Raw genomic sequence first — 22,593 nt, 5'->3', positions numbered from 1 at the left:
CCTCTCCTCTCTCTCTCTCTCTGCCTCTCCTCTCTCTCTCTCTCTCTCTCTCTCTCTCTCTCTCTCTCTCACCAAGTTTTCTGAGTGCTGTAGTCTGAAATGATCAGTTCCTCTTCCAATCTCTGACTGTTCCCTAATTCTTGCTGTGAGACCATTATTAGCACAATGCTCTGGATTTTCACAACACTAGGGCAGTCTATAATGATCACCATTTCCCACTCTTATTTTGCTTCTCAAAAAAAAAAAAAAAAAAAAGTCCATCCTCCCGATGGGTGGAGCAGGACACTAGCACCATTTACATTGATAGGGTGACTGGCTGGCTCCTCTGAACCATCTTTCCTGTATCCACATCCATACAGAAGGTTTTGATTGGTCTGCTGTGTGTGTGCCAGATCAGCGATGTCATCATGGTCTGCTGAATTAACCAACGTTCTGTCTCTACTCTTAGATTGTCAATCATTATCTCCCAACACTATGGCCAGCGCCCTACATTAAGACACTGCCTCCATCTTAAAAATAATTCTCGACTATGTAAGAGAGAATTAAATCAGAGCTTGAAATGAAAATGAGCGTGATTAGATGGAAGAAGTCATAACCAACATCTACTCAAATAAAACACAAAATCAAATATATTATGAAGCCAAGCAATAACATTAAGATCACATGTCCCAACAAATTAATATTGTAGATGGACGAAACATGGGTAATATAGTATTTGGGTACAAGAAACCAAAACTTTAAAGTAAAATAAACATCTTAAGTACAAAATAGTTGTAAAAAATGCAGAATGAAATGATATTGCCCTAATTGGTTCAGAGAGCCAACAGTAAGGAAGCAAATGAAAAGAAAGAATTGGAAAAATGAAAATAATTAGAATTGTTTGGTTGAAACCCCTTGCACAAACTAGGAAACCCTGTCTGCCCTACTTTCCCCAACCCTGCCCATGCAGAGAAAACTCTGACCAAAAGAATGGCGCCCAAGTGCCAGGACTCTTGACCATACCTGGACACGTCCCAGCTCCTAACTGGCATGTCATCACCCCACCCTAAGATCTATAAACCTCCCTGCCTTAGCATGGGCATGCGACTTCTCTGGGACTGGTGAACCTGCCCAGGAGCCACGCCCAATAAACCTGCATATATCAGTTTTTAATCTAGTCTGATCTAGCCTTTTGCATTGGCAGAAACATATCAAAGATAGAAGATAAAATAGAATAGCTATCTAACAAGGCGAGGTAGAGCCCAAAGCACTTGTGCTTACTGGTAGTTACCATTCACTTGCTGCCTGCCGGACACTAAACTAAGCTAACAGACATTTTCTCAAACTGTTTTTATTGAAGTCAGTTTTATGAAGCTATAGTTTGTGAAATGTGCTCAAGGAGATATCTATACCTCCTTAAGTAAAGAAATCAGGAAAGCAAAAATTGTCAGTGTGCATGGCCTAATATGAGAGGACACTAGAAAATTAAACTGTCTGGTCTGAGCAGCAACTGTGTTCCTAAGAGAAAGATGTCACACTAAGCTGACTCGATGCTTACACTAGCAAAGGAGAAGCATAAACACAACCCAGCCTCAGACGTTTTGATCTACAACAGTGTCCTGCCTGCAAGATGTGCTGAGTGCAATGGTGGCACAAAGGTTATGGGAAGGAGTTAACTAACCAATACCTGATTTGACATAAAGCCCACTCCATGAGATGGAACCCATACCCCACACTGCTTCTGTGATGAAGAACCTGAGACTAGATAGCCGAGGGACCTAGGGTAAAAGAAAATACTTCTGTACTAAAGCAAACACAACAAAAATGTGTAGTACTAAAATGACTCCTAATGACGTTCTGCTGTACTCATAGATCAGTGTCTTGTTCATCCGTCATCAGAGAAGCTTCCTCCTGAAGCACACAGGAGCAAATACAGAGATCCACAGCCAGACAGTATGCAGAGAATAAAACTCTGCAGCACTCAGCCCTAACTGACATGTCCCCTTCATATCCTTCCCCTCGGGTCTCAGGGAACCCTGTGCAAGGAGAGCTGGAAAGAGTTTAAGAGCCAGAGGAGATGGAGGACACCAAGGAATCAGGTCCTCTAATCAACAGGATCGATGAACATGTGAGTTCACAGAGACAGAGGCAGCGTGCACAGGGCCTGCATGGGTCAGGATGGATGCACATGTGAGTTCACAGAGACAGAGGCAGCGTGCACAGGGCCTGCATGGGTCAGGATGGACGCACATGTGAGTTCACAGAGACAGAGGCAGTGTGCACAGGGCCGGTAGGGGTCTACACCAGATGGGGTCCTAGAACTGAAAGAAGTGGGCACATACACCATCCATAACCCAGAAGCAATCTTCAACTGATAACCAGTTGCATATGAAAATTTAGTTTTCTCATGCCGGGTGATGGTGGCACGCCTTTAATCCCAGCACTCGGGAGGCAGAGGCAGGCGGATCTCTGTGAGTTCGAGACTAGCCTGGTCTACAGAGCTAGTGCCAGGACAGGCTCCAAAGCCACAGAGAAACCCTGTCTCGAAAAACCAAAAAAAAAAAAAATTAGTTTTCTCAAGAAGTCTCACTGGGGAAACAAATCACAAGGGTAGGCTGCATGCCCAGCAGTAGATGGCCAACAAATTCAGTATCTTTGGAGGTTCCCTCAATGTCATGGCAGAGCTTTCTCTTTTCAGTTTTATCTTTTTGTTTTGTTTTTCTTTTTTGATCAATAGGTCATATATATACATACATATATATATATATATATATATGCTCCAGATTTGTGTTTTCTCGGGATTGAGTACATAAAATAAGAGGGTCTCTGTGTCTGAGTCTGCTTCTCATGCCTTTTCTTGAGCTCTTTTCCTTCTATCTCTTTCTTCTGACCTATCCCACTGTGTTTTCATTTTTTATTTATTCATTTATTTTGGTTTTTCAAGACGATTTCTCTGTAGCTTTGGAGCCTGTCCTGGAACTAGCTCTTGGAGACCAGGCTGGCCTCAAACTCAGAGATCCACCTGCCTCTGTCTCCTGAGTGCTAGAATTAAAGGCGTGCACCACCACTGCCTGGCTCGTGTTTGTTTTATCTTATTTTATTATATCTTGTTTTGTTATTATCCCTTATAAGCCTGTTTGTTTTCCAGTAAGAAACAGAGAGGGGGTGGATCTGGATGGGGGAGGAGTTGGGTGGCAGGGGCGGGGAGGACTGGGAGGAATAGAGAAACCATAATCACAATATATTATATGAAAAATCTGTTTCCAGTAAAATAAAAATATAAAAAGAAAAAAATCTGATTATAATTTGCTTTCCCAATACTTCCTAGTGTAAACTGAAGAACTGGCGCGGTGGCATCCGCACACCAGGACCTGTGAGGCCGGGTGCAGTGATCTGGTACTAAGTCCTCTAGCATCAGTCATTCTGTAGATGAGCCAGAAAACAGTGGCTCGTGGAGACTGAGTATGGATGCCCAGAACCCATGCAAAGTCAGGGCATTTGAATGCCAGCCATGGGTGGTTGGAAAGAGGACGGTCCCGGGAGCTCACAAGCCAGCCAGCCCAGGCAATGATGAACTCAGGGCGTTCATTCACGGAGGAAGCAATGGAAAAACAGGCAGTGCCAACCTGCAGCCTGCACATATGCACCCACATGAACATGTCCACACAAGTACATACATGTGCCATCCACACACAACAGCTTGGTTACCAAGCTGTTGCTTGGCGAGTGTTGCTTGGTGAGTGTTGCTTCTCACTGGCCCTAAGATTAACTATTTGCACATTACCATATATATTTTTATATAAATCTAAAAACAAGTTAATTTTCTGAAAACTTCCCACCATTTCCTTCTTAGATTTTGGCTTTGTTGTTACTTTGTTTAATACTGGGGACTGAACCAAGAGCTTCACTTACGTTAAGCAAGTGCTCTATCACTAAGCTACATCCCCAGCCCTCTGCCATTTTTTTCCCTTTTTTAAACAGAAAAGTAAATATTCAAATTTCTATTTTCGGTAACTAGCAGTAATAACTGCTGTATAAATTTCTCTAAATATTTTAACATCAGCATGATTCATTATAAAATAAGTCAACAACCATGATTTCTTTCTCTCTAAAAGAAATGTGGACAGTGCATTATATTAAAACAAAGATGATTCAAAATAGAATAGAAATAACTCATTAAAGTCTATTCACTTGGGTTAGCAAACACCAGTTGCCTAAGTGATACATAAGTGAAAAGTTCATGGACCAAAAAATAAAAATACCTGGATTCTACAATTTCCAGATATACTTTTGAACACGCCTTTAAAAAGATACCACAACTGTGAATGATGTGTACCATTTGCATTAGGATGATATATACATGTGAATGGTAGCACATGCATGAGACAGCTCGTAAAAGCCCAGGACCCTGGTAACTGCCTGCCTCTGGGGAAGGAAAAATAAGAGAATGGATGTGGCAGAGAGAAAACTTATCTTCTCGGTGTGCTCTTTCAGATATACACAGGACCTAACAAACCAAGCCTTACAAGACGGCTCCTTTCTGTTCTTCAGTAACTACACGCGGCATGGGCAACCAATTTTCTCCATTTTAAAGTGAAGTTACACTAAGTCTTTACATCTCCATCTACACTGAACAGAATTATGGCTAAACAAGTGCACATAAAATGCCAGCTGGCAAAAGCAAACCGTAGCCTTACTTTGTGGCAGCTTACATCATGTAATTATTTACACTCTGCCTGCAGTCTCCATGAAGGCTGTACAAACAGCAGAGTACTCAAGAGTCTGGAAGAAAATTCGGATTTGCAAACTTGACAGTGTTTCCCTTCTTTCTTCTCTACTAAGTGCACATCTAAACTATAGCCTCCAATATACACATCCCAATAAATGAAGAAATAATAGATGCACATACTTGGCAGACTTGATGATACTTTAAAAGTAAACCCTAAAATAAGAAGATGCTGAAGCTCACCCTTTTATTTTCATACCCCGAGAATCTCCCAAAACCATTTATAGTCTTCTTAAACCGAGATATGACAGAAGAGATAGCAAGCGCAGACGGGTGTAGACAGAAGCAGGAAGAGCAGTGCATAGTACGGCACTATGAAGAGACCAACATGCAGATGCTTCCTTGCAAGGCAAGGTTGTTCATTTATAACCATGTACACCATGGCCTTAACTGATGGATAGTCTTGGCCTCCAAGGGCTGCATTAATATGAATGCAATAGCACAAAGAGGAGAAGTGAAGCTAGGAAGGCAGATGTGGGGAGTGTGTGTGCCCAGCACAGGGCTGGTGGCCCCACAGACAGTGGGAGGCAGTCACCAGCAGGAAGCTCTTCTAATGTGAGGCTGGTGACTGAAGCAGTAGGAAGGTGACGATTCAGCTTCTCATGGCCTGCTTCTAAGAAGTAAGTTCATTAAAAATGTCCAAAATTATTTCTTCAAATTTTCTTTAGAGAATGTATAGCCCCAACTAGGGGCTGAAGAAACGGCTCGGTGAGTAAGAGCACTTGCTGCTCTTCCCGAGGATGAGTTCAGGCCCCAGTGCTGCACGCACTAAGCAGCTCACAGCCACCTGTATCCCTGGCTTGAGGCGATTCAACACCCAACGCACCCTCTGCAGGTATATACATGTCTGTTTACATATAAACATATACACATAAATACAAATAAGATCATCTTTTTAAAGAAACTGACTGAGTAGGCTCAACTCTAAGTCAGCACGCACCTAGATCCAACTCTTTAGTAGGGCAGAACCGAGGCATGAGGAAACTGGACTTACGCAGATGCCTGGCAGCCCTTCCCAGTGTTTTCTTGTAGGTACCTCATACTATTTCCTGTCATAACCTTCATACTCAGAAATCAGCTCCACCCAAACAGCACAAAACCAGGAAACCGAGAGGTGCCAGTTTTCCATTAAAATTATGCCCTGGACCTGCTGAATGAAATAACTCTGGGTTTTTACTACGTGAGAAAAGAAAGTCATCTAAATTAAAACAACAACTACAACAAATAAACCTTCTGTTTTTGTAACCTACTAATCTTAAGAAGGAAAGAAAGAAACCAAGTACAGACAAAATACACAGTACACATGGATGGTGCTCACTGTTGGAGGGACCAAGAGAGGGTGTGTTGTTACCAATTACACACTGAAGTGTGCTGTTACCGATTACACACTGAAGTGTGCTGTTAGTGATTACACACTGATAAACCTTGCAAAAAATTTCCAAACAAAATTTCTCTCTAGAAAATTGGCATATAGGCAAGAAACAAACAACACATATAAAAATGCCATGAAACAAGCGAGGTCAGGAAATGTGCTCTGAACTTCCACTCTATGGTTTTCGTTACTCTTTGAACACCTGAGTGTACTATTACATTTATAATCGTCTCATAATCATACTCCAGTGCTTTGCTGGAGCAGGGGTTGGTATAGGGAAGCCTGCTTTGAGGGACAGGGTCAGTGTTCACAAAATTAAAATTAAATGTGTAAAACTCTAGTAAAAGGTTATAGCTATAATACAGATCAGTGCTACAGCAGTCTGCTTTGTGCTGTTGATGGGGTACCAGGCCTTTATGCTAATATACAGTGATTAATTCAAAGTTAAAACATAAAAGAAACCATTTTCAAGGCATTAGAACAGAAAATTATAAGCCCCTACCCGCATTTTTTTTGTAGATCTTATAGCTTTTACTCTGTCTTTTTAAAATTCATATCTGTTAGAATTCTATTGTTAAGCCTAAGTTTTAGGGTCACAACTCACCCATAAAACTTACTCTACTGAAACTTCATACACACAGTCTCCTGGGAATCCTTCCCTTTAAAATCGGATGTTTAAAGTCAGTCCCCAAAAGCAGACAGCCCAGCAGGTGTCCTGTGTTAGATGAGTGGAGTTCGGGACAGGGGTTGTGACTTCTGAAAAGCCATCCACTGTCCCTTCCTGAGGACCTGAGCCGAGGGTAAACAAGCTCCTTCACGTCTTAGGACAAAACTACCCATCTGAACTGTTGTACTGTTCAGATCCAAGACCAAGGCAAGTTTTATTGCTAGGTCCTCCCTTGAAAAAGGTGAAGCAAGGAAAGCATAGTGACATCCAAAGGAATGGATATGGCAATGCATGCCCTGTGTTCTAACATCTGAGAACTCATTAGCCCAAAAGGTGCAGATCTGGAAATAAAACTTGCATATTTCAATGTTCAGTCTTTAAATATAGAGCATCTCTTTTCGCTTATACTCTGGCTCTGGATACTAGTTAGTTAATCATATGGATTTTACCCTACTTTAAAGTATGTACATATGGTGCGTGTTGTACATGAACATGAGTGTGTAGGAGCATGTGCCCAGGTCTCTTCCTCTGCTTCTGTCCAGAAGCCTGCAATTTCAGCGAGGCTGGCTAGCAGCTACTAGAACCAATCTAGCCATCTCCACCTCACAATACTGGGGCTACAGGTACATCCAGCTACTTCTGGCTTGTTCAGCATGGGTATGTAGGATCCAGATTTAGGTCCCTGTGCCATGCCCCTACTTTTAATGTTCCTAAGCTGAATCGCAGGCCATTTCTGTCTGGTCAGAGACATACAGACTGCTCATGGAAAACACCTACAGTGCAAAATTAGGGGACTCAACAACAGTAACAAAAATTTATTCATTCCAAGAACTTTAACATACTGTTTTATTTTAAAAATATTTCTCTTTAAATTTTAAAAATAAGATTTTCTCTTTAAAGGGGTGGTCTTTTAAAGTAAGTATCAGAGATTTACCTCAAAAGCCCTCTGAATAAAACACATCAATTAACCCACATTTTCTCACACTACTACAACTTATGTACCAGTTTCTGAGGTAATATCAAATGCACTGTTATATAAAGCAGACATAGAGATACCTGGTTCTCATCAGACACCGTTTCTCAAATGAACCACTAAAATAGAAACATAGAAGCTAGGTGTCGTCTAATTACCAAATAAACCAAAAGAATGTGAGGTAGCAGATACACTGACTCTATTATTCTATCTGGTAATTTCTTCAAAGCCTATGGCTTCCACATCTTCATAAACGTTAACAGACCCTAAATGTCTACCTTGGACAGTCTCTCCTGACCACTAACCCAGATGTTCTGGAGAAGAACCTCAAACTCAGCACATCAAAAAGTTAACCCATTCTCTCTCCACCTCCTGAATTCCCTTCTTTAGAGAATTCTGCCCAACCAGAATGCCTGAAACTGGCAACCATCAGGGTTCATTTCTTATCTCCATTGTCTAGCGAATTCCACCCCTGAAACTGTGCTGGCCGCCGTCTCTCTAAATTCTGCCATTTACATGAATTTAAATTCCATCACGTTTACGGGGCTGAAGCTGGTTCATAATTGATTTTCTCACCACCCACATCTTCTCACTCCACTCCACATCTCTCCTGAGTGCTGTGAGAAGACCCCATTTAAAATCTTTCAATGGCTACTCCTAATCTTGAAAACATAATTCCAAGTACTTACTGGGTCTATAACATTTGGCCACTGTCTAGTCTCACATTCCTCCACGTAATCTAAATGTAGCTTCTAGTCTCTTCATCTAAATCTGGCTGAATTCAGGAATTAGAAGTGACTTTGCCAACCCCAGTGTGCCTTGAGATTACACTTCTGTGTCCTCACAGTTCACTCCTCTCTCACAGCACCTGGAAGGAGCCCTAGCAAAGCTCTGTGTCCCAAGCACAGAAAGCTGAGCTTGTGATGTCTTCAGAATGGATGATACAGAACAGCGAAAGTTATAAAATACAGTCCATGAAAGTCTTTGGCTTTGATAACAACTGCTGAGGAGAGGCCATATTATGCAAGGCACATACCTATACCAGCATGTGAAAGACTCAGGCAGGAGGATCTGAGTTCAAGTCCTGCCTAGGCTACATAGTATGGTCCACACCAGTCTGAGCTATAACAAGATCCTCTCTAAAAATCAAAACAAAAAAATGTAATTCACTTATTACTGTAATACTAACTTCACTTGATATTTTAAAGTTTCTTTCATCTTTTACTCATTAAGGTTTAAACAAATTTTTAATCTCTAAAGGGGAAATAAATACCAAACTCCAGACACAACTTGTCTGACAAGTAATCAGCCCTTCCATTGCCGTGAAGCCAGCGTGCTCATCAGTTAGGAATCTGGGTTACCTGGGCCTAGCAAACAACTGCTCCACTGCGTGCCTCGGACATCGCATCAGTAGCAGGGAAACTGCTTCCTGCCCCCCACCCACTACACGCAGTCACAGTGGTGACCTTCTTGTCCTTCATCATAGCCCCCAAACGAAACTAATTTTCTTTTTGTGCCTCCAAGTTCTTCTGGTGTGTTCTATAGAGGTAAATAACTAAATTATCTTTGCTGATGGGAATTTAAAAGATCCCAGCCAGGCCTTGTAGTGGTGTACACCTGGAATCTTAGCACTCCCCAGTTCCCCAGCACTCAGGTGGAGGCTCGCAAACTTTTGTGAGTTCAAGGCTAACCTGGGTTACAGAATGAGTTCCAGGACAGCCAGGACTACACAGAGAAACCCTGTCTCAAAACTAAAAACAAAAGAGAGGAATTTAAAAGACCCCAATTTCATAGGAGTTGATGTTGGGAAGCTAAAAGGGTCTGGGCCGATGATTAATGACAGGAGGTTTACAAACAACATCTTTTTTTCTTTTCTTTTGGTTTTGTTTGTTTTTTGTTTTTCGACAGGGTTTCTCTGTGTAGCTCTGGCTGTGCTGGAACTTGCTCTATAGACCAGGCTGGCCTCTTAACTCACAGAGATCCACCTGCCTCTGCCTCCTGAGATTAAATCTCTGCTGGGATTAAAGGTGTGCGCCACCACCACCCAGCTTCAACATTTTTAAAAACACAACAGGCATATTAGTCCAAAAATTAAAGTCGGAGTGCCAATGACAACACAAATAGAAAATTTCAAACCTGGCCTCCTATGATGGATCACAATCAAAATGTAACTACATTAAAAATACTAAGCAAATAACTTCAGGTTATATGTACAGTGTCTATAAAAACCCAAATAAACCTCATTTTTGATGCTAGACCCCATTGTTAAGGCATCCTATTGTTTAATATGCAAACATCCAAAATCCAGACGCATCCCAAATCTGGGATACTTCTGGTCCCATGCATTTGAGACAAGACTTGTGCATACCATCAGCTGTCACCATCAGAAACTACGGTATATAAACAAGGAGAAAGGCCAGGGTATATGTTGTTTTCAGTTTCAGTTTTTCATATCCTGGTGAAACAACCACCCACTAACATAACCCAAGAAACTGGCTTTACAGAATTCCTTGAAATACCAAACTCCTCTTGTACTTTGAAAATAAGATATGTATTCACAGTATTATAAGCATTCTATAGTGTAAGATAGGGCAAATGGTGATTTGTATTTTTATATAAACTCCTTTACACAAGATGAATAACCTCCCTCTACAGAGGTTGAGGTCAACCAAGAAGGATGCCAGTCTCTAAAGCAGCAGTTCTCACGACCCTTTCAGAGCGATCACCTAAGACCATTGGAAAACGCAAATATTACATAACAACTCATAAGAGTACCAAATTAAGAAGTTATGAAACAATTTTATGATTGGGGTCACCATAACATGAGGAACTGTATTAAAGGGTTGCAGTATTAGGAAGGTTGAAAACCACTGGTCTAAAGAGTTCCATCCACACTGACTCTTTGTTGGAAAAAAATACATTCTAAATCACAAGGTCCCACTAGCACAAATTTGTGAGATTTTTTTTAACAACATGGTAAGAATCATCCAATAGTGAAATATTATTCATACTACTTAACCAAAATATAAGAAAACAGTTTCACAGACTGTCAATGGTGTCATGCAATCTGAGTATGAAAATGTATGTAGAATCTAAATTAAGTCATAAAGATACAACTTAGCAATGCCTCTCTCAATAATAAATGGTCATGGGATATTTCTGGAGCAGAAATCACTAAATTGTCTCCATCCAAAACTCACTTCCTGCACAAATACTACCTGTTGGTCACATATTGTGTAGCAGATGCTATACTGGGCACCTAAGACACGGGACAGATGGATGTGGCCCCCTTAAATGGCCTTTGCAGTAGTTAGGGAGACCTCACCACACACCTAAGTATAAAGCACTACAGTAACTGCTATAAAGGAAAAATTAGAAAATGGGATTGATAAACTGAAAGGACATCTACTACGACAGGGAAGGCAAGTCCTCAGGGAGGAGATGGGGGGGGGGGTAATACAAGGGAAACTCCACACAAGAGGCCGCAGTGTCTTGTAGAAAGTGTATGGCTCAGAGCTTCCTACTTTAGAAAACCTCTGGCTCCAGTCTGAGGTGGCCACCATGTGAGCACAAACAGTCCGTTAGAGCAGTTCTGTCACCTTAGTCATTATGCTAGTGCACAAAGGTGACCCAAATCAGCAAAGGACAGAGGTCAGGAAAGGAAGGGCAGAACCGGGATGGTAAGGGGGTAGAGCAGGTGGAAAATTGAAATGTTGGTCTGCAGGTAGGAAGAGGTCAGGCAACTCATTTCTAAGGTGAATAATCAGGAAGGATATCTTTGTAACAAAGGATATAAAAGTAATAAAGTTTTAAAGGGAAGGTAATTCAAAATTTATATGATTAAAAAATATAATATGAAAATATCCTTTAGAATGCACAGCCCAAATGAAAGCCATGAAAAAGTCTACATTTAAACTTGTTGTGAATAACAAGATGGTGTCATTTTTTTTAGCCCCTAAAATGCTTGGCACAGTCCTCTTGGCACAAAGTGCCACTCAAGTGTACTGAGAAGAATAGAGGAGGAGCTGGAGAGATGGCTCTGTGGTTAAGAGCATTGATTGCTCTTCCAGAACGCCCAGGTCTGATTCCCAGCTAACAACTGTTAGCTTCAGTTTCAAGGGATCCAAGACCCTCTTCTGACCTCTGCAGATACCAGGCATGTACATGGTACACAAACATACTTACAGAAAAAAACACCCATATACATTTTATAAAAATAAATAAATCTAGGAAACGAATTTTTAATAAAAGTCCACGCATGCATTCACTGACACTGATTTACTCTGTATGTTCTAAGCTTCGCCTACTCGCAATGATCCTGGAGGAACACAGCTTATAAAGAAGTGCACCTTCTGAAAAGGTCACCATTCAGGCCTTTTCACCGTTAGCCCTAGAACCTGAGGGAGAGCTGCTGTCATCAGAAATAACTAACTAAATGGATTATCTCCTAAGATGCTAAATAAACTGAAGGTACACACTGTGTGCCCTGTGTGAGTTCTTTGACCTTAGGGAGTACAGAATTCCTATACAGACACGAGTATTCCAAGCCCCATCTTCAAAACTGCCTATCCCAGAAAGATTTCTGTTTTATAGTTTGGGTTTTTTTTGTTTTGTTTTGGTTTGGTTTGGTTTTTCGAGACAGGGTTTCTCTGTAGCTTTGGAGCCTGTCCTGGAACTCCCTTTGTAGACCAGGCTGGCCTCGAACTCACAGAGATCTGCCTGCCTCTGCCTCCCTAGTGCTGGGATTAAAGGCGTGCGCCACCACCGCCCGGCCCAGAAAGATTTCTGGAGAAAATGCACAGGAAGAGTATCTAATGACCTGCTACGTGCCTGAGTTTCCTCAGAAATGAGAATTACCTGAATGAAACAAAGGTGACTCTAGAGCTACCTTAGCTGGGTCATGACCTATGGTTAGGAAAGGGTCCATATTATATCAGAAAGGGCAGCATTAAACCAAGGTCTATGAGATTGTAAAGAGTTTAGGATAAGTTCTCATCCACCCACTTTTTTAAGCACTGCCATGTCCCAACTGCTGTGCTAACATGGAAGTGGACATCTAACTCTACATCAGTCTTTTCAGTGGAAAGATATACAATTAACAAATCAATCCATAATATAAGCTGATTACATACTCTATATTAGAGGACACTAGGAAAAGAAGAGGATACTGAACTTCAGGGAGAGACATTTTATTGAGAAGCGACATTGAAGCTGATACTTAAAGGGTGAGTAAGTTAGTCAAGCAGTGGACGGACGGACATACAGCACAGAGGAACCTTTGCTTTAGCAAATCAGCTCTGGCAACAGCACAGAGGGAGTAAGAAAAGAGGTTGGCTAAAAGACTATTACTAAAGAAATGTAAGAGACAAGGTCTACACTACGCTACCAATGGGAGAGCTAGCAGGAGTCAAATGTGAAGCTTTCGGGAGCAGGAGAGAGAGACACTGATCAGTGATGGCATCAAGAGTGTAAGGAAGTCAAAATACTTTCCAGGATTCTGATTAGCCAGGTAACAGGAAGAGCAGATATGAAAACTATTCAACAGAGACGATAAGTTTCATTTATTGCAAAAGTGGGCTGTATTTTATAAAACTCAATAGGTATAAATTATCAAAAAATTATTAAAAGCATCCTCACAGTTTGCAATTAATTACAAGATCAGCAGTCAATGTGGCCCTTCTCTATGTCTGTACTTGTGACCATTACTTAATAGCAATGGCATAAACTGGGAGATGCACACAAAGAATGTAGGTGCAAGTCCAGTAGCAGGCCTGATAGCAACTCATGGTTAGAAGATTGTGAATTAGATGGTGGCGTGAAAGCCAAGATAGACTGGGGACTACTGGTAAACCAGAAATTAATGATGTCCTGTTCTTTTCTTCCTTCAACCATCTCAACACCTGTTATGTGCCAGGTATAGCACAAAACACTGGTCACACAAAGACAAGGCAACACTTGTCTGTAAATATATTCATACACCCACAGCCTGATGTTTACCAAGAAAAAGGAGTGGGAATGTTGAGTGGAGAAAGGGAGGGACAAAGAAAGGAAAGGCGGGACCAAGGGATGAAGTGAGATCATAACTTAGAAAGATATACTGTTGAATAAGGTAACAGTCAAGAACCAAACTAACTCCTGAGTAAAATGGGAGCATGGGGACCTTAGGGGAGGGTTGAGGGGGGAGGGGAGGCGCAGGGAGGGAAGCAGAGAGAAATGTAGAGCTCAATAAAAATCAATTTAAAAAAAAGAACCAAACTAACAAGTGGTTCTGCCAAATATGTCATCAAATTCCAGCACTCCACTCCACCCCATAAAATAATGGTTTGCTCTAACCTAACAAACTGCTCTGTATCTTGGCTTTACCACAGATATTACCTCTGACTTTTCACAAACAGTTACGAGTAATGCCCCCTCAAAAGGCAACGAACAACAAACGGCCAGGGAAGATAACACAGAAACTGGTGCTAGAGAGCACTTCAGCAGATAGCAACTTCAGGGGGCACGACAAGAGTCACAACTGTTTCTGACGATTAAATGAGGCAAAGAAAACCAAGTATACTAAATGCAATATAATGTCAAGTCTTTAGATATACTGTATCATTAATTTATAAAATTCCTACATCAGACCTATGTAGAAGATAGTTTCTAATAGTTTTGTTTTATAAATAACACAAATGCTGCTATAGGAAACACAAGGGCTCTTTTTCCATTAAAATGCCAGGATTTCCATGACACTACAAAGTCAAAGATGGAAATGCATCAAACACTTTAGAAGGAACTGCCAGTGTTGATCAAAGGACCGTCTTCTACATTTTCTTAGTATGGCTAGGACTATTAATGTAACAGTCAAGGACATGGGCTGCCCTTAAACTAATTAGTCTTCATAAACATTAGAATTCTTCTTATAGTCTAGCGCTATCCTTTATAGAATACCCTCAGCAAAAGCTTCCTTCTGTTGGGCTCAGGACCATGTTTTATGCTACTGACTTGTCCAAAATGATCACATGGCAAGACCAGCAGAGAAAAATCTGTCCAAAGACTACTACACTATGGACTAGCTAGAAGCCTATGTAGAACCCTAACATTACATAAAAATTTGCTAACTATACCCAATTTAACTAATCACACTGTCCCTTAAAAGCCTGACAAGCTACAAGCTAAAAGGTGCAGAAAGGGCAGGAAGCAGACATAATAGGCAGCTACAAGTATATTGAGAAGACAGAGAGTGAGATGTGTGTTTTACGTGAGTCTTAGAAGGGCTACAAGGAGAGAAGCAACACCCAGTCCCTATTGCACTGATTTCCCCATTTTTGTCTCATCTACCTAATGGAAATCTAATGAAGCCAATTTGACTGCATTTCCACAAGGCCCGGTCACTTCCTTCTCCCTTATACTCCCCACATAAAACTTTCAGAAGAACCTATTCTCCTTCCTAGATGCAAGTCAAACAGAATTATGTGCTTGCAACTAAAAAGGAATGAAAGAGCCCGACTCTAATGAGTGCACACGCACTCGCACACCAGCCCTTAGACACTGACAAGCTGGACGGTAGCTGCCCATCCACGCCTTCTGATTCCCACACCTATTTGCAGCATCTGTGGTTGAGATACTGTTACGGACCCCTATTACTAGTCTCAGATCTCAAAAGGAATGCTAAACCTTAAAAATTAACAACATAGAGCTGAGGAAAAGGAAAAGGTAAAGTGTCTGCTGTGCAAGCATGAAGACCTGACTTCAGATCCCAGCACACACCTCCATAAAGTCAGGCATGACAGCCCATGTTTGCAACAGGGCAGGAATGTGGGGAAACAGCCTGCCAGATTCAGTGATTCAGTGAGAAGCCCTGTCTAAAAACAGTCATGGAAGACACCTGCTACCAACCTTAGGCCTGCATATGTACATGCACAAACAGACACACCAGCACGCACACGTGCACACACAGAAATGATAAAACCTCTTCGTTATAAATTCTAAACTTCAATATTAACAAGAAAGAAACCATCTCCTTTAAAAGCTCCCTGCTGTGTGCACAGTGCATGTGTGAAGACTGTGTGCTAAGTGAACTGGTTTTCTTAGAATCACACTGAATAAGCATAGGTTAGTCAAGGTAGTCAAGCACAGAAATGATAACTGGAAGATATGAAGATATCCTGTGGAAAGTGAGACCTACTGGCCTACCTCATACCCTGAACGCTGTCACACAACGGATCATGCTCAGGTATTCTCAACATGATGTCCACAGATACCCAGTAAGCAGCATACCATGGAACTCAATATATTTAATAAACAAAAATTATGAAAATAACTCTCCTACAGAAACTCCTATTTCCCTAACTACCTCTATGTAAAAAATTAGGACGCTCTTTTCCCTAACCATCCCCACCTCACCCTGCAATCCAGTTACCTGTGCACATGGTGCCTACTGCTTCAGTTCTTTTTCCCTTAGAGATACTCCTTCCTTTCTTATTCCCATTCATAACCGAAGTTACCAGTCACAACTAGCACACACTTTGAGTTCAAGACTAAGGCACCTTAATACTGAACAAGAATCTCAATTATTTCTAAAAGACGTTTGCAGAGCTGAGAATGTCTGACTAAACGATACAGTTCTATTTCTCAGAGCTAATTTATTTTCAGTATATTTCCAGATAGAAGGTAACAAAGTTCCGTATTCAAAACCCCAATTATAATGAAAACTACATGCACTTAAAGTTCATTCTTACACAATATCTCATCTGAACATAACATTATTAGATACTCTGAAAGCGTTGACAGATTATATGAACACTCAAGGTAGAAGGCTGGTTATTAATGCTAAGCATCCAAAACAGGGCTTTTGTATTTTGAGAGGTGGCTAATTTAACCATATCATTCTGTACTTAAGCATTATTCATTTGCCATAAATATTCCTCACATACTAGACACAAGTTTTGATACCAGCATTTGAGTACCAGAATCACCATGAAGGGCTATAATCTCAGCCCTCGGGAGGCTGAGGGGGATAAGATTCAGGCCAGCCTAAGATACACAGTGAGACCCTATCTCAACACAGAAAGGGCTAAAAAGAACACCTATATCACATTAATAAGGCTCTGGGCTCAATTCCCAGCACCACTACAAAAATAACAAAAACAGCCATATTTCTTAAGTTTAAGATCAAAGATCACCCAGGTCCACAGAGGTGCAAATTGTAACAAGGAAAGCTCCAGTGTCAGAAACAAGATCAAGCTGGTCAGGGTTGTGAGTAGGTTCTTTGAGCAGGTCCCTTTAACGGCAGAGCCTTAACTGAAGTTTGCAGTGCTGCATCAATGACTGCCACGGGGTGGGCTTGTTCCTTATCTCCTCAGAGCCGTAACCAGACATTGCTGGCTCAGACAGCGTGCCCTGAAAACTCTTCCTTCAGTAAGCGAATGACTTCTTTCAAACAGTACAAAATATCTATAAGGCTTTATTTTTAAAACTCCAACAATTTAGCTAATATTTGTTCCCAGTCAGTATTTTGCACATGCCATACGTGTGACAGACCAGACGGCAATGAGATGTTTGAAACAGATGGATGGTTTACAGGGTAGGGCCATAAACACAAAGCTTAGTTTATAATGAACATGCGTTTTTAATACTCCCTAATATCTTTTCAGGAGACATGAAAAAAAAGTGTAAGAAAGATAAGCTCCTAATATCTGATTATTCAGTACAAACGCAACAGATGTGGTGTGTATAAAAGTTCTCTTCCAATGCATAAGTTCCCATCTAAACTTAACTTAGTAGTAATGATAAAGTTCCCAGCTGACTCTGCCATTCAAGCCTTTCCTAGAAATAACATCTAACACTTATAGTAACATGCCAGGCACTGTTCTCAGAATTTTGCATGTAGTTTCCATCTCCTCTGAAAAACCCATCCAATAAAGCACAACAGTACTGTTTTATAGGTGAAATGACAAAGGCAGAGAACATCAGAGTAGATCTGAAAAGGCCACAAGGGAAAGAATTTGTGGATCCAAAATGTTACCAACTAGTCTAGCTCCGGCTTATTGCCATAAGCTACCGGAAGATAACCATGTATTGAATCGCTCTATATTTGGTAAGATGTACAGATGTTGTGTTGACTAATGGTGTACACTGTTTCCTAGTGGCTATGGGGCGTAAATATGTTACTGAACTTCTCCAAGCTTCAGTTTTCTTTCTGTATAATGGGAATAATGAAGAAACAGGTCTTATGTCATAGGTCTATTAGTAGTTTAGAGACATTACACATGTAACGTGTTCGCCAAGTGTGTGGTACACAAGTATGCCATAAATATTAGTTATCAGTAAGATTATCTTCATTCTCAGAAACTCTTCGTAGAGGTAGTATTCTTCTAAAGCAAAACTCACCAATATTGAGATAATGAAGAGAGCTGGATGCAGACATGGTAACACACACCTCAACTCCCAGCACTAGGAGGCTAAGGTAGAGAGTTGTGAATGTGAGGCCAGCACCAGTCACAAGGTAAAAACCAAAAATGTGTTAGGTAATGCAGGAACTTGCCCAAATCAGGCCTGTGACATCAAAAATATACAGTCAAACCAACTATTTGCAGAACAGACACAAATACCAAATACTCTCTCTGGGTATTTTTCTTAACCAGATGCACCTATGGTTTGAAGTTCTCCTTTGCTTCTGAAGGTATGGTATCAAAAACAGGTAGAGAAGGCTGAAGACACGCCTCCTCCCAAATTCAGTGTGAAACACTGACGCTTCAGAAGAAAATGAACTGCATGTTCTTATCCTTACCTCCCCCAGAATGGTTTAGCTATCAGGGACTAATGATCTCCTTTAATCAAACCGAAAGGGAAAAGCAAGGTAAGAGCTAGAAGCTCAGAAGAAAGAGATAAAGACGCAAATTAGAGAGGAAAAATGAATTAGAATGGGAAAATATTGATTAGTAAGTTTAAGAAGACATGTTTTCATTGTGCATTTTAGCATGTGCTTCAGAAACCAATCAACTGACTGCTTCTAAGATTGCCTATCCTACATATTTAGCGCACAAAACCAGAGTACAAAAAAAGCACAGAGCACAAGAGGGCTTTTGTCTGAGAGCAGAGCCAAGATTATACTATGTATCCTACAGTTTAGCTTAGGATCAACTCTCAGAACCAAGGCTGATAGACTATGGATTCCATTAGAGAAATAACTTCCACAACTCCAAAAGAAAAGGATCTGAAGTACTCCTGCGGGCCACAGTGAGAAACCTAGGAACCTAATTTCTAACTCAGGGACATTTCGATGTCACTGTCAGTAGTGCTGCTGTCTGAAGATCATTTGCAGTGTCACAACAGGGAATGATACTGTCCGTTTCCATACAGATCTGCCATAGACCTAGCGGATAGCTCCGTGTTCTCACAACATAGTCACAGCAAACTGCACAGCCCTCCACGGCTGCTCCTGCCTTTCTGTAAAATATGTGAAAGTACTTTCAGCAGTAAAAAGCAGCCTGTGCAAACCAAAAGCTCGGTTCATACAAACAAAACTATATTAAAAATTAATAATTTATGTTTTCCAGGGGGTTCTTCTTGAAGAACAACAAATCCACCTGTCAGTCTGTCCATACCGATGAATGCCTGCCTATTGTCAGCCAGACCTCATCCAGTTCTCACTGCACTGTCCAATCCAAACAAGGTGAAGTATAACTGTGTGACAGTTTCTGTTCTTGCCCACCCTCAAGGAGAGAAGGTGTCTTTAGGAAGGAAGATAAACTCTTGAGAAAAATTCCTTTCAATTATCATAAAAAGAGATCTGGCTTTTTCCTAAAATCTTGATCACAAAAGATGGACAAGAATTCATCACTTTCAACTTTACAATAAGAATCAAATGTTATCTAAAGCGGTCATTTAAATTTTCCCTGCCTCTGTTTCCTAACTGCTGGGTTGTTATAGACATGCGCCATCTGGTTTAGAAAAAACTCTTGATCAAACAGCAGCTAAAGTGGATATAATTTTATAACCAGAGACAGGTCTAAATATAAATGACCAGTTACTAACTCACTTCGAAGTGCACTAACAAAGTCATCAACATTTGTTTGTCCAGACTATGCAGAAAAGCTTTGGACACAATAAATCTAAAAGGTAGATACACAGGTCAAAAAGGAACAGGAAAAACAAATACTTCCAAATACCTTATTTGATCTAAACTGGCCCCAGTTCAGCCTGTTGTCTACTATTACAAAACGCCCCCACCAAGGTCCTCCCACTTTAGGCAAGGTTTTTCCATAATGGCCTGAGGAATTCTGTGGAAGGCACATGTGTTTTCCTTTTCTAAGGTCTTCTTCTGTGGCACAAGAACTATTAAGGGGGAAACATACTTTGAACAGGGGGTCATAAGTAAAGTACTTCTAATGTGTCTTCCCTCCTCCAACATCAAGCTATTTTTCTTTCCTTCCTACAATAATTACAAGTAAAACAGGCTAGAAAAAGTCAACAGAGTATGTATTGTGTGTAGGAATGCACAAAAAATAACACCTTGCAAATGTCAAAAATACAGGTTTAATAATGTGCAACTAATGAAGATGGTTTATAAATTAAATGCCACCTACTACACATTTGGTCCCTAAATATATTATGCTATTAGTCATTAAAGTTAGACCTCTAAGTACAAATTTTCCATCTGTGAAAAAGTTATCTGCTTTTAAATTAAAGAGAAATCATTACTTCTTAAAATAAAACTACCAGGATATAATTCAAGTGTAGCTGCTCATCGTCTCTGAGTAGGTTTGATAATCAAACATTTAAGTTTCAACCAATGTACCCGTGTCAAAGCACATTTAGCTGAAATAACTTTTCTTCTGGTTTATTTTCATCACATATAGTACATTTTCCAACAAAAACATGTACATTCAATATAGAACATTTCCAGCAACAGTTACAGTCTTTCTAGTTTCCTTTCACAGTATATTTTAGTGCAGAGCACTGAGAAGGGCAAATGTTCTGCTAACTATAGAAGCATTTTATTATGACCTTCTAGATCTTTGACATTTAAAAATTTATACAAAAAGTATACAGATGGACAGGGTCCATTCTAAGTACAGCTGTGAACCTACATAAAAACACGGTATATTTTCTGCAGTACCTTTTAAAATAATTTGACACAAATTACTAAAAAATAAAATATTCCCTAAAATTACAAAATATTGATACACAAAAACCTGCCCAAAATTTCATAAAGATAGATGTATTTCTTTTTTCCTAAAATCTTGATTACAAAAGATGGACAAGAATTCATTATTTTCAATTTTACAGTAGGAATCAAATATTACCTCAAGTGGTCATTTAAATTTTTTCCTTGGGAGAAAAAAATTAGGAAGGACAGCCCTATCTTCCTTTTACAGCAACATTTGAAGAACTAAACTAGAAACATAAGAAGTGGTTGCACATGGATTGTCTGCATCTATAAAATATCAGTAAGCTATTTATTACCTTCATATAAACATTAGTAAATGTGTTCTTTAAAAAAATAGGAACTAAGAAATAAGATAGCATCTACCATTAAAGTGCTTTATATAAAATTTAAAGAAAAATAGGGGAATGTTTCATTTTCATAAAAACTTCTGATGTTTTTACAAATGATAAATGTAATAATGATCTATGCATAAAATGAACTGGAACTTTCTTTGTAGTATATATTTTAGAATAAAACTTTCAAACATTTAAGTGCTAAAGAAAAACTCAAATATAAATGGATGCAAAATAATTATAAATATTCAGTAGGCTACTAAATATTCATAATATATTGATACTAATTTGTCTTTTGATCCCAACATACTTTCTACAAAAATCATATTTACCTATATAATCTAGATAAAATTTGCATGTAAAGTGAAATAAACCACTAGAAATACAAAGTTTCAATCAATTAAAAACTATTATTTTCTTCAGGTTGTTGATCACTTTAATCAACAAATTTGGAAAGCAAAATTCCCAACATTTTTGTAGAAATTGTAGACCATATGTACAAGGTCTATGAAGACAAAATATAATATCACAGCTACTCAAAAGTGCTGGAATGGGCATTGCCTTTAGAAACTGGTTAGATGGTTATTGTTTTAGTCAGAAATCAGCAGTTACAGTTGAAAATTTATGAAAATGTTCTTTTTTTCCTCATAGTACCATGTGAAGACGTTTAGTGGTTCTAACAACTTAAAGTCTTTCCACAAAAATGAACTCCAAACCTTTTCGTACATCACTTGAAGTTATCTGAGGAGAAATAGGAATAAATGAACACTTTTGAGTTTACCAATAAAACCTTGGTCTTAAAATTGCACAACAGTAAAATGACTTCTAAAGGATGGTTTTACCTCAAGTTTCCACACAAAGACAATGTGACAATCAAACCACATAGCATGCTAATCAGCACTCAACTAAGGCCTTTGCATTAGAGCCCGTATCTCAAGCTTATTTAATACTAAGTGCATAGACGTCTAATTGCGAGGGCAAAGGCTGCTAGCAAACTTTAAAAATATAGACTTATGAAAACAAGTACTGGAGTCTACTTCTTTCTTACACTGCATCTTAAAATATTTAACTGTTCCAAAACTTTCTTTAAAAGTAGAATTGTTCTTTCTTCCACATAGGGATTTTGCTTTCCTTTTGGTCCCAATCTTCTCTCTTTCTCTCTCTCTCTCTCTCTCTCTCTCTCTCTCTCTCTCTCTCTCTCTCTCTCACACACACACACACACACACACACACCACACACACATCACTTCTGAATAATACTAACTACGTTGAAATGGTCACTTACAAGTTTATTAAACAGAAAGGGAAACAAGAGTATATGTACCTAA

At 39.8% G+C, this 22,593-nt stretch overlaps 1 protein-coding gene across 8 annotated transcripts in view; it reads right to left on the bottom strand.

Moving 5' to 3' along the window:
• Nucleotides 1–22,593, bottom strand: part of Znf800 (zinc finger protein 800) — a 216,269-nt gene that overhangs the window by 3,784 nt on the left and 189,892 nt on the right. The window contains exon 6 of one of the 8 annotated variants that reach the window (XM_050141658.1): nucleotides 20,284–22,006. The exons of the other annotated variants lie outside the window; for them this stretch is intronic. Within the exon in view, the coding sequence (XP_049997615.1) occupies nucleotide 22,006 (1 nt within the window). The 3' untranslated portion in view covers nucleotides 20,284–22,005. Of the gene's footprint in view, nucleotides 1–20,283; nucleotides 22,007–22,593 lie in introns of those variants that run through there. 8 annotated transcript variants of the gene reach the window in all.

This window comes from Alexandromys fortis, unplaced genomic scaffold (genome assembly GCF_014885135.2).
Source record: "Alexandromys fortis isolate MF-2015 unplaced genomic scaffold, M_Fortis_MF-2015_v1.1 scaffold_44, whole genome shotgun sequence".
Lineage (NCBI taxonomy): Eukaryota > Metazoa > Chordata > Mammalia > Rodentia > Cricetidae > Alexandromys > Alexandromys fortis.
This window is presented reverse-complemented; position numbering and strand designations above follow the sequence as displayed.